General features: G+C 37.5%; 1 protein-coding gene across 1 annotated transcript in view; it reads right to left on the bottom strand.

Moving 5' to 3' along the window:
- LOC127878479 (uncharacterized) overlaps positions 1-14065 on the bottom strand; it is a 349860-nt gene that overhangs the window by 246546 nt on the left and 89249 nt on the right. The window contains exon 6 of the mRNA XM_052425005.1: positions 4379-4537. Within this exon, the coding sequence (XP_052280965.1) occupies positions 4379-4537 (159 nt within the window). The remainder of the gene's footprint in view (positions 1-4378; positions 4538-14065) is intronic.

The raw sequence follows: 14065 nt of genomic DNA, 5'->3' as shown, positions 1-14065 counted from the left end.
CCATATTGCCATCTATCCATGTTTCAAGTTTCATGAAAAAAATATTAAGAACTTTTAAAGTTATCGCAGGAGCCAGAAAAGTGTGACAGACAGACCCACAAACAGACAGACGGACGGAAACACAAAAAGCAAACCATAAGTCCCCTCCGGTGAAACCGGTAGGGGACAATTAAACAATAATTTGTTAAAATGCTTTACAAGTCGAATAAATGTTTTGACAGTATAATGCATGAAATGCTCAACTTCCACGAGGATTACAGCCAGTTGCCATTATCAGTCTTCTTATTAACTGACCAAGATTTCTGTGGCAATAACATGTATGTCAGGAGTGGTCTGCATGATTTTACTGCAGGTATTGCATGCCTACAAGTGCTGTCGCTCATAAAGCGTGCACTCTCATTGGTCAATATTGATTGTCCAATACAGTGACGCTCCGCCTTTAGATGGGCTTAAGTTGTGTAAAGCGATTCATGTAATTGACAGATGATCGTAAATCAGCTTTGAAATTTTCAGCATAGTCCATATCACTTCGATCTTTAGAATGGCTAGATGAAGTAATTGAACAAATAAACTGATGAGAAAATTTCAGGCGCCCCATGGACTCTGATTTTGAAATACAAGCACTCCGGCAATGGACCATTAAATGGCCTGTGGAAAGCAATGGTCTGCTATTTTTTTGTCTGTAATGATTTATAATTAGTAAGAAATTTTACACATCAGATATTGTTTTTATAAAGTAACTTCTCACAGCAAAGCGAGTTCTTGCCATAAAAGCTAATTTCCCCCAATGGTAAAATTCAGGGCTATAGATAACAAGCGTATATGCGTTATTACGCAATTAAAATAACCAAAAACATAATTTCATTCAAAATAAAGCGTACAAAAACGCAAATACAAATTTAATTACATAATTCCCATAAAAAACCTTGCGTCACGAAACGCAATTCTTATGAACAACTGGCGTATTTTTTAGACTGGTCATTTTTCGTAAAAAATGTACCGGATAGTTTATATGCCGTCCTATGAAGAAAAGAAGGCAGTCTTTCCAGCGGTTATCAATCTTTGGGTATTATTGTAATTATTTGTAGACCCGTCTGATTTCTACTTTCATTTTCAAGGTATTCAACTCAAAATGACCCGAAAACGGGATGCATTGCTTTGAACAGCCATAACTTCATCAATTCTGCAGGAATTTTCACGAACTCGGTCTTATTCAACACAAAAATAAATGAACTTTGATCAGAAATTCAGTAATTGTTTGTTGTTATGTACAGGTACCCAATTAAGTTCAAAAGTAGGGGATGAAAATTTTTGCTAAAACTCTATTGAATTTACAAAAGCCCTATTGTTGTTAAAAACAGGGGGTGATTTACCCAATATACCCCAAAAGTTATCTATAGCCCTGGTAAAATTATTATGAGATGTTAAATTACTAGAATTTGAATACGTTGTGATTTATGTTGAATCTGTTGTACTTGTTAGATAAGAAAAACATACATATTGCTTCAATAAACTGTGATTACAGGAGCCGCTGTTTCCTCTGCAGATTATCATTTGCACAGCACCTCCTAATACAGTGTACGCGTCATGGCATAATATATGCATCAGCATAGTTTGGCAAACTCAAAACATGTTATTTACCTACATAGCTGCACCATGTGTACATCATTAATTTTTTACTAATTTAAAGCATACAAAAATTAGATTTCATGTACAACATTACATCATTCTTTCTTGAGGAAAGCGTGGCATTAAGTATTATTGCTGAATTAAAACTTCATAGTACAGAGAATAGAGCAAATCTGAACATTGTATCTACAGGACAACATTTGTTGAGATTGATCTGTTACACGTACAGTTATTGCTTACAGCTTCACATGGGAATGCATGTATATTTTAACATTTCCAAGTGTCAATATGTGTCTCAAATGTCAATAAGCTTCTAAAATTACTCAACAAGTTATTGTACAGATTGGTCCATTAAAGCTGTCCATTGGGAAGTGCAAAAACACCTACTGCTGAAAACGACCTTGTTCACACCTACTCTTACCTGGTTTCCATTATGTTGCCAACAGCCCCAACAAAAGTGCACAACACAAACAAACATATTTTTGCATTTTTTATTCAACATTTGTATTTTGTCCAAACTATTGCTTCCTGTTCATAATAACTACAGTTACACGCTATTAGCTGTTTTGACAACAGACCTTTCAGTCTGTACAATTATATATTGTAGTATTTTGTAAAACCATAAATTACCTCTTTTATGATTATTTGTGATTGCATTAAGAATTTTGCGTAATACACAAACAGTTACTGAAACAATTTGTGCTGTCAATCATTTATACAAAGGTGAATATGCAAGTGCATCCTTTTCTGGTTATATAGTTCTATGGTGCTATGCAACACATGCTCCTGATAATAAAAACTCTTCTTCTTTCAATAGGAAATAACCAAATTCGTGGAATTGATATCCCCTGCCAAGCAAATTTTGTTTATGGATAGGTTCAAATCCCTCTTTACACAGTATTATCCTAAAAAGAAATTGAACAGCAATTGCTTTTATGCATTGCAATTCTTCTCATTGATATCTATAAACCAAAGTTTCATGTTGAAATCTTGTAGAGTATCTAGAGTAGATATAGCCCCAAAAAGCTGCATCACACAGAAACAACAAAGGGCAATAACTCTTATCAAAGAAAGTGTAGGGTTATGGTTCTTATGCAAGGCAATGCTCCTCATTGATACCTATGCACCAATGAAGTTTCATGTTGAAATCATGTATCCTATCTAAGGTATAACCCTGAAAAGTTACATTTAACCAAAACAACATAAGGCAATAACTCTCATTTGGGAAATTGTAAAGTTATGGTTCTTGTGCATGGCTCTTCTTCTCGTTGATATTACAATTCAATTGACAAACATTTATTTTATTATAATAAAAATACAAGCTTCAAATACAATTTTATGTGAAATAAACTGATAACTTATTGTATAACATACATTGGTGTCTATGAGCTCGGGTGGAAATGGAAGCATGGGAGAAAGAAGAACCGACAACAGACGGCCATCAAATAAAACAAAACAAAAATGGGAAAATCCATCCCCCCTGCACACATACCTTCAAACTCAACTTTATCAAATAAGACTTTGGTTGGGCGGACAAAGTGGTGATTATGATTCCCTCTTTCTGGGAGCAAAAACATGAAATGTCATTTCTATTTAAAAGCATAAATAAGCATACTGCATGATCCTGCTGTATGATGCAGTGAACCAACCTTTTGAACCTTTTTCTAAGGGCCTCATCCTCCTTTAGTCTGAGAGCGAGAAGTTCTTGTTTTTGTAAAACCAGAAATTACCTCTTTTATGATTATTTGTGATTGCATTAAGAATTTTGCGTAATACACAAACAGTTACTGAAACAATTTGTGCTGTCAATCATTTATACAAAGGTGAATATGCAAGTGCATCCTTTTCTGGTTATATAGTTCTATGGTGCTATGCAACACATGCTCCTGATAATAAAAACTCTTCTTCTTTCAATAGGAAATAACCAAATTCGTGGAATTGATATCCCCTGCCAAGCAAATTTTGTTTATGGATAGGTTCAAATCCCTCTTTACACAGTATTATCCTAAAAAGAAATTGAACAGCAATTGCTTTTATGCATTGCAATTCTTCTCATTGATATCTATAAACCAAAGTTTCATGTTGAAATCTTGTAGAGTATCTAGAGTAGATATAGCCCCAAAAAGCTGCATCACACAGAAACAACAAAGGGCAATAACTCTTATCAAAGAAAGTGTAGGGTTATGGTTCTTATGCAAGGCAATGCTCCTCATTGATACCTATGCACCAATGAAGTTTCATGTTGAAATCATGTATCCTATCTAAGGTATAACCCTGAAAAGTTACATTTAACCAAAACAACATAAGGCAATAACTCTCATTTGGGAAATTGTAAAGTTATGGTTCTTGTGCATGGCTCTTCTTCTCGTTGATATTACAATTCAATTGACAAACATTTATTTTATTATAATAAAAATACAAGCTTCAAATACAATTTTATGTGAAATAAACTGATAACTTATTGTATAACATACATTGGTGTCTATGAGCTCGGGTGGAAATGGAAGCATGGGAGAAAGAAGAACCGACAACAGACGGCCATCAAATAAAACAAAACAAAAATGGGAAAATCCATCCCCCCTGCACACATACCTTCAAACTCAACTTTATCAAATAAGACTTTGGTTGGGCGGACAAAGTGGTGATTATGATTCCCTCTTTCTGGGAGCAAAAACATGAAATGTCATTTCTATTTAAAAGCATAAATAAGCATACTGCATGATCCTGCTGTATGATGCAGTGAACCAACCTTTTGAACCTTTTTCTAAGGGCCTCATCCTCCTTTAGTCTGAGAGCGAGAAGTTCATCCTGTGAGTCCATCTGCTTCTGAAACTTGGTGTTCTCCTCCTGCAGGCGCCGGTTTTGGAACCGCAGGTCCCCTAGTTCTTGCAGCAGCTCGCCCACCTCACTGATACATACCAACAGTCACAGATAATTATGCTGCTAATCTTTAGGTCAGAGTTATGAAACTTGGTCAGTTACCTCTCACAATAATGCTGAACATATATTAAAAGTACCAATTGAATACCTGTAGCAGAAACAATGATACGGATACAGTCAATCTTGTATTAAGAGACCACTCAAGGGAGTAATCAAAAGTGGTCTCTTAATAAAATGGTCTTTAAATAAAAAAGGCCATTCTGGAAGAATGCTTTCCCTCAATTGTAATCTATATGAAGGATAATCTCTTTTGTCAACAATGATTATAACTTTTATAATAAAATGAATATAAACACAATACATAAACAACATTTTACTTATAATGTGTTTTATTTTTTCACTTATTATAAATTATCATATATTATAAATGAATTGTGTGTACGTATGTATTTGCAAAAACAACATAGAAAAGGAAATATTTTTCACGTTTTTTTTCACCTGACACATAATTTTCCACGTCTTCAAGCACCTCGGCTTTACGCTTAAGAATGTTCTGAATTTGAGTTATACCGACTCCAAACTCATCTGCAATTTTACGTGCACTTTTACTCTTTGACAATTCCAAAACCCGAATTTTCTCGTTCAACGTTTACACTTTTCGTTTTGACATTTTAATTTCTGCATGTACGCTTAAGGAAATCTGACTCGATTATGATACATAATGAGCTGAAAAAATTAAAACACGTCAATTGAAAACAAACAAACAGACCTGATTGGAAAATTTATTAAGTAAATAACAATGTGATTGGCTAAAAAATATCTACTAATTAGCATAATTACAAATTGGTACTGTATGGATTTCGACAGATGTTGCCGATTAATAGTTTATTTTCCGCACTTCTCAGGAAATGTTTGTCGCGTACAGTGCATTGTTTCTGCACCTGTTATCTATACTCGAGAAAAATCGGCGTTGTCTCTTAAGGTTCCACATAGTAAACTTTTTAAGCTGTAGACTGTGCGTAAAACGTTCCTCTATTATTGAATTCAATAAATTGATATGCAGTCTACAACAATACCGGTCAACGAGACAAAGCATAATCATTATGGTTGGTGTGAAAACAAAGCAGCGGTGTAACAGTACATTTATCGGCTTAGATAAACAATTAACACGGATTTGTCCCTGAAAGATCAATACATTAACCACTTTTACCTCCTAGTGGTCGCTTAATTCAAGATTTGGACATCAAAATACATAGAAATCAGCGGTCGCTGGTCGCGTAAGACAAAAGTCGCTGAATACAATATTATTATATAGCGAAAAAGCTCCGTGGGATTTCAAAATGGTCGCATAAGACAAAGGTCGCTTAATACAAGTGGTCGCATCCACAAGATTGACTGTATATTGAATATTCACCTTTACCACACCATTACAAGGACACCCAGGCCAACATTTGAGTGAATAGTATTGCTAAGATTTAAGACTATTTAATATATAGATGAGCTAAAAAGGTGCATTATTTACTTTTCGGATTGTGAACTACAAAAACATCATAAAACTTCATTTAGTATATGTACTTGAGATTTTTGCTACAAAAATATAAATAATTTGCAATAGAATTACGTTTATTTTTTTTCCCATAGTTTATCTTAATAATGCATTTCAAATATACATTCTATAAAAATATGGCATTTATAAACAAATTACTCTCAATGTTAGTATCTTTGCATTAAAAATCAAAAAAAATAATAATATGTATGACTAATTTACCACTTTTTGTGTAAAAAAAAAGAAGAAAACATAGTGCTAATGTAAATACGCTATGTGACATCACGAACATCAATTAAACAAGTATGCAGACAAGAGCTGTCAGAGGACAGCGCGCTCGACTATTCGAGCGCTTGACAGTATAACGTAAGCCATCATGGAGAAATTGTTCATATTCAATAAGGTCAAGGTAATAAAGTCATATTCTAAGTGGAAGAGGACCATAATTGAAATGTATTGATCGCTTATGTTTTAAAGAAGTTGTACATTATAGATGATTTTGAGTTCAGGTATATTTTCCACAATCTCTTGAACATTTGTAAAGATATAAAACAAACTAATAAGATTTTATTTAAAGTTTGATAGCAATAGCTTGGGTGGGATGGTTGGACCAGCCTTCAAAAATAAAGGAAATACATATTTGTGCATTTTTATGCCCCCAGATCGAAAGATTGTGTCATTGTGTGTGTCCCAAAACTTTAACCTTGTTTAAAGTTTGATAACTTTTTTCGGAGTAAGCTGTGTTAAGCCAGCTTTTCACCTTAGCCTGACCTTTGTTAGCGTCCAATAGAATTCAAATAAAACTTTCCACGGCCAAGTACAGATGAATACACTTCATTGACTGCATTGGCTGATTTGAGAATACGACCAGAACATTAGAAACATGTCCGCGTCTTTGTAACACTGTTTTACTGCGTGTTCAGCATGAAACAATTTTATATCTAATGAAAAGGCTTAATAGATAGAACAGTTTTACACTCAATCTCGACATCAATTCAGTTTGTGCGTCCACCTTTTATTTTCAGAAGATTTTCAGCGCGAGAACGTTTTCACTTAAAAGCTATTTTCTCATATTTAGTACTAACTTCCATATTCCTGTCAACATGTTAACATGTTAAAGTATAGAGAGCAGTGGAAGCGAAGACTCACTTTAATGCATTGCATTTCAACTCCCGAGGTATATCGGGTCAATTTGCGGCCACTGTGTGTGAATGTCAGAGTTTACATACAGGTCATCGCTGCGTCTCTACCCTATGTGCTGATCGGAGTTCGCGGCAAGGAAAATAATCGTAATAAAGACGCTATAGCGTGAACTAGGTGAACTGGAATTTTCTTTAGACCAGACAGATGTTAAATGAAGATATCCAGCGATATCATATGGTATGTCAATAATAGATTCTTAATGTGTTGTACAACAATACCATGATAAATATTATTTTTAATTAATTTAACAAGAATTATGCCATCATATTGACTAATGAATTAAGCATGAGCGCAATGATTCTCGATACTGTTAAAAATCGAATCAAATAGCAATGCCAGACAAACCACTAAAACAGGTTTGTTCGAAGAACGCGCGTATAAATATTTAAAATATATACGGATACTTCGCGTGTGGCCGGTTGACTCATATGTTTTAATTTCACTTCCATTCTTCTTTTGGTTTTCTATTTTGTATCTATACGTTTATGACCAGCAATATGTAATAATGTAAAATAAGCCGCGAAAACTCCGCGTATCATCCCGTACTGCGTTTGCTGCAGCTAAGAAGTGCACAGAAAAAGACATTCGCTATCTTTGATCTCATTCATTGAAGTCTTTACCTTTCATTAACCACAATCAACGCCGTATATCTTTTTTAAAGATATTTCTTGTTAATATTGAAGATAGCAACTTGATATTTGGCATGCGTGTGTATCTCATGGAGCTGCACATTTTCAGTGGTGGAAAGTCAAGGTCATCCATCAAGGTCAAAGGTCAAATTTATGGCTTCAGAGCGGCGCAATAGGGGGCATTGTGTTTCTGACAAACACATCTCTTGTTTTTACCTTGTTTCAAAGAAAAAAAGAGATGTGTTTGTCAGAAACACAATGCCCCCTATTGCCCCCCTTTGAAGCCATATATTTGGCCTCTGACCTTGAAGGATGACCTTTTGGGTGCGATGGTTGGACGGTATTTCAAACATAAAATAATAAAAATAAATATTTGTCTTTTTTAACCGTTTCAAAAAAAATGGGGGGGTGGGGGTGGGGGGGTGGGGTATAGTGTGAGGGTGTGGTGGTCATTTGTGAGATGATCTTAAAAAAAAAAATATGGGGGGGATTCGGGGGGGGGGGGGGGGGGGGGGGGGGGGGGCTATTCAGCTATTATTAATTTAGGTTGCAGTTGAGGACCTGAGTGCCACAAAGTTCATTATTTGGGATTTAACATTTGATTTGCTTTGATTTAAATTTGTACATTGCCTTCGTAGCTTAAGTATTTTCTTCATTTCTATCTGTCTATTGTTGTTATTTTATTTGAATATGAATCATACCATAGTGGATATGGAAGAACCGCAAGGTGCTGTGGGGGGAAGGCCAACTGAGGAAGAAATGTTCGAAATACTATCCAATAAATACGAATTTCACCCAAAGGGGACTCCTTATGCTGCAAAGCAAGTAGGAACAAAACCCACAATTTTGCCATTTGTCTCAACACCAATTCAATCCCCTTCCTCCCCTTCTGGAAACCAACCTGTAATCTTGTCAAGTTGCCACATTCCTAAAATACCCTTATTTTCAGGGGAAGACCCAGTTCCTAGGAATGAGATAACATTCTACGAATGGCGTCACGAAGTGAAGTGTCTGATGCAAGATAATACTTACACTTCGTCACAAGTTCTTCAGGCTATCAGAAACTCTTTGAGGGGAACGGCCCGAAAACTTAGTTGTTTCTTTGGGTGACTCAGCCTCTGTTGACTTGATTTTTCATAAACTAGATGTTAATTTTGCTGAGCCAGCCCGTAAGGGTATCAACATGAAGGAATTTTTCAATGCCTCCCAAAAGCTTGAAGAAACAGTTACTTCATTTGGATGTAGGTTTGAGGCCAATCTGGAGCAGGCGTTCGAAGGTGGTCACCTTCCTCGCTCAGCAAAGAATGAGCTTATGTGCGAGCGCTTGTGGTCAGGCCTTCACTCAGAGGCATTAAAGAGCAGCACTCGGCATAAGCTCCATTCTTCCCAACAATATGACCAGCTGCTTAAGGATATCCGGCAGGTTTAAAGAGAACTCAAGTTGTCCAACCCCCCAAAAACTAGGCCCTTTCAAATGTTCAAATTCAACCTCCGGATATGCAAAAACAACTCAAAGATTAGGAGTTAAAGTTCAATTCTCTGGTTTCAGGGATTCAATCCAATGTGGACCAGCGGTTTGATGATATTATGAAGAGACTGGATTCTATGTCTTTACAGCCTTCTTTTTCACAGCGGCCTCAGGTCCAGCAATCTGTGTACTCTCCATTTCCTACCTCGCAGCAGAATAATAAACAACCCAACAATGTTCGCGGGCGAGGTAATGGCTACCGAGGTAGGGGAGGAATCAGGTACCCAAAAGTTTAACCACCTCTGTTAGCGGCCGCCCAGAGGTAGGTGAATATCAAGGCCATTCGAATGTTTCATATGTTTCCCAAACAAGTTCCTCTGTTGCAGATCGTTTGGTCGGTGATTGTAATCAAACCAATATTGTTTTTCATTCCGTTCCTGCTGTTGCTTTAATTGATACTGGTTCCATGGTTTCTACTGTATCAAATTTTACCAGTCTCTTCCAAATAAACCTCCTCTCTGTGATATATCCAACTTGGGTATTGATTTGAATGTTTCCGTTGCAAATGGAAACCAGTTAAAAATACTTGGTTTTATTGAAACCTCCATTTCTATTCCCCTGTTGAATTTTGATTTAGCTTTGCCTGTTTTAGTTGTTCCAGACACCCAGTCTAGTTCATTTTGTCCTGTTATTTTGGGTACTAATATTATCTGTCAATGTAAGTCAGTATCAGCTGAACTAGAGCTACCTGATGCTTGGGAGATGGCCTTTGACACTTTGGTTTGTAACCCAGCAACTGTTTTTTCCACCAATGAACACACGGTTAAAGTGAAACCTTATGAGTCTATCTCATTTAGTGGAAGTGTGAGAGGGATTAGCCACACCATTCAGAAAGTTGTCACCCAAAATCTTTCAGATGATAGTCCATTGATTGTCAGACCTCGTGTGGTAAAACTTTCACAACATGGCAAGTATGCCAAAATTCCTGTTAGAGTGTGTAACATGACCGCAAAATCAGTTTTCATTAAGCCATAGACTCCTATTTGTGTTGTTAATAAAGTCACTGTGGTTGATGAAATTACTTCTTCCCCTTTTTCTCCTTCAGTAAATCAGACTTCACAGGTTCCCAAAACTCTGGATAAATTGGGTATCAAAATTGATGCTTCTAATTTGACACCTGAACAGATTCTTAGAGCTTGGCAAGTCCTTGGAAATTGGAAACATGTTTTTTCGACAGGCCCTTCTGATATTGGCCACTGTAATTTGGTTAAACATCATATAACTCTTGACAACCATGTCCCTTTCAAGCAGCCATACCGCAGGTTTCCTCCTGGCATGTATGAGGAAGTGCGTCAACATATTAAGGAGATGCTTGAATGTGGAGCCATCCGTGAAAGCAACTCTCCTTATTCATCAAATTGTGTGTTGGTACGAAAGAAAGATAATTCCCTTCGCTTTTGTCTGGATTTCAGGATGTTAAATATCAGGACACGGAAAGATGCCTACATGCTTCCTCGTTTTGATGATACAGTTGATCTACTTGTAGGTTCTAGATATTTTTCGAAGCTTGATTTACGATCCGGATATTGGCAGGTCGAAATGGCAGAAGAAGATAAGGCTAAAACAGCATTTTCTGCTGGCAACTTAGGTTTTTATGAGTGTGAACGCATGCCTTTCGGCCTTGTAAGTTCAGGCTCAACATTCCAGCGCTGTATGGAAAAATGTTTGAGTGGTTTACTCTCACATGACTGCCTTGTATTTATTGATGACATTTTGGTGTTTTCAGATACGTTTGAATCCCACCTTGAGCGACTAGCTTCTGTTTTTCAGAGACTTGAGGCGCATGGCCTAAAGCTTAAAGGTGCAAAATGTGAGTTTTTCAACAACTCTGTGACATATCTGGGGCACATTATTTCAGAACAAGGTATTGCAACTGACCCTGAAAAGACATCTCCCATTACTTCATGGCCTGTCCCGACAAATATTACTCATTTAAGATCTTTTCTTGGAACTGCAGGTTTTTACCGGCGTTTCATAAAAGACTATGCGAAAATTGTCCAGCCACTATACTCCCTTTTAGAAGGGCATAGTCCATCTACTAAAAGGAAAAGGAAAACCACCATTTCTTGGTCCTGGGGCGATGCCCAGCCGGTCTCTTTTGACACCCTCAAGTCCAAATTAACTTCTCCCCCTGTACTGGCCTTTGCGGACTACACTAAACCCTTCATTCTGCATACTGATGCATCTGGTACTTGGTTAGGGGCTGTACTTTTACAGCGACAGGAAGACTCATCTGAGCGTGTTATAGCTTATGCAAGCCGAGGTCTCCGTCGTACTGAGGGCAACTATCCTGCACACAAATTGGAGTTCCTTGCGCTGAAATGGGCAATAACAGACAAATTTCATGACTATTTATATGCCACAACATTTACTGTAACAACTGACAATAACCCTTTAACTTATGTCATGTCTACAGCAAAGCTTGTTGCTACCGGTCAGCTATGGGTCACTGCTTTATTAATGTACAATTTTGACATTACATACAAAGCTGGTAAACTCAATTTAGATTGCGATGGTCTGAGTCCGAGACCACAATTGTTCTCCGATGCTTTAAAAGCAATTTTTGACTCTGTTTCGTTTCAGCTTCCAGCAGTTGAATGTCTGGCAGGTATTTCTGCTTCACAGATGGTTACTGTGGATGCAATACCTTCGGCTAGTAAAGTAAATCAAATTGATTGGTCAAAAGAACAGTCATGTGACCGTGACATTTCACAAGTCATTGACATGGTTCATAGTGGTACAAAACCTAAAGAGTTTAAGGATCTACCAGTCAGTGTCAAAACATTGATTAGGGATTTTGATGGCTTATCACTTATTGATGAAGTTTTGTATCGCAATTCCATATTAGATGGTGAACAAGTCAGACAACTCGTGGTGCCATACTCGTATCGCTTAATAGCATGTCGGGGTGTGCATGATGATGTTGGCCATCCAGGACGCGAAAGTCCCTATGGCTTGCTCGACAGCGTTTTTATTGGCCAGGAATGGAACAGTGCATCGACAGCCATGTTTCTAACTGCCGGAGTTGTATTTGCAGGAAAACACCAATTGTACCTTCTGCGAATCTAGTTCCCATTGAGACCTCCAGACCAATGCAACTTGTTTGCATTGATTTTCTCAAAGTTGATCAATGAAAAGGCGGTTTTGAGGATGTGTTGGTTATAACAGACCATTTTACCCGTTATGCCAAGGCAATCCCTTGTCGCAATCAGAAGGGGTCCACAACTGCCAAAGCCTTGTTTGAACACTTTATTGCTCAATATTCATTTCCTGAGCAACTCCATTCTGACCAAGGTAGAAATTTTGAGAGTACGGTCATCAAAGAACTTTGCAACCTTGCAAATGTTCAGAAGACCCGGACCACACCTTTTCATCCCATGGGTAATCCATCAGCAGAGCGGTTTAACCGTACCTTGCTCCGCATGTTGGGTACTCTGTGTGATGAGAAGAAGTCAAATTGGAAAGACTACATCTCTTCGTTGGTACAGGCATACAATGCTACTAAGAGCAGCTCCACTGGGTATTCCCCACATTTCTTAATGTTCGGGTGGCACCCAAGATTACCGGTTGATGCATATCTTGGCACAACTCCAGGAAATAAAGGAGAGGCAAGTAACTCTGCATATATTTTAAAATTGCAGGAACGCCTCAAGTTCGCATACAGAGTTGCTGGTGAGTGCCCCAAAAAGCGTGCAGCACAAAACAAAGCTCTGTATGACAGTAAAGTTAAACAGAATCAGATTTGCATTAATGATCTTGTACTTGTTAGACAAGTAAATGTGCAAGGCAGACATAAATTGGCTGACAAATGGGAGAGAGAACCATACATTGTTCTTGATATCCCATATGAAGGCCAGCCTGTGTACAGAGTACAGAGAGAGAACCGCAAGGGACCTATTCGAACTCTGCACAGGAACATGTTACTACCATTTGTCTCCAATCCAGAACCTGAACAGGAAATACAAACTGTCAGCAAGGTCAGAACGTATTCAAAGCCTAGTCAAAATTCTGGTAGTGATAGTGACAGTAGCTTAAGTTCTGATTCTGTTGTACAAATATATAGGATTCCACAGAGAAGGAATACTAACACTCGTACTGCTGTAACTCCAAGCCCAGTGACCAGCATCAGTACCCCTGCCATTTCTCATTCTTCTCCATCTCACTCTACTGGTTCTATTTCATAGCCTAGTCGGGTATGTCCAAACAACCAGTCAGTCACAGGCAGTCATTCCACTCCTGTAGACAGTCCGGTGGGTTCACCTCTCTACCACAAATCAAGTTCCAGTAGTAGTTCTCTTACCCCGTCTATACATGAGAATCTCCCACCTAACAGACACATACGCCAACGTCCCCCACCAGACCGGTTTGGCGAATTGCAATTTGTACAGGCTGCAGAGTATTTTGTTTAATGTGTCCATTTTGTTTCAAATTTCAGATATTTGAGTTTGGTGTTTTGTAACCTCTAATGGTTGCATGTAACCTACCTAGTCCACTTTTGCTTATAAATTTGTATTTAAGTGTACATATCATTATTTGTACAAATGCAAGCTTTGTGAATTTTATTTTTTTAAATGGAAAGTTGAGCCATGTTTGTTACCATGGTTATATTAACATTCTTCTACAAGATACAGAATATAGTATCCATTTATA

This window comes from Dreissena polymorpha, chromosome 4 (assembly GCF_020536995.1).
Source record: "Dreissena polymorpha isolate Duluth1 chromosome 4, UMN_Dpol_1.0, whole genome shotgun sequence".
NCBI classification, from domain to species: Eukaryota; Metazoa; Mollusca; class Bivalvia; order Myida; family Dreissenidae; genus Dreissena; species Dreissena polymorpha.
Note: the sequence above shows the minus strand (reverse complement) of the source record. Positions and strands in the feature narration are given on the sequence as shown.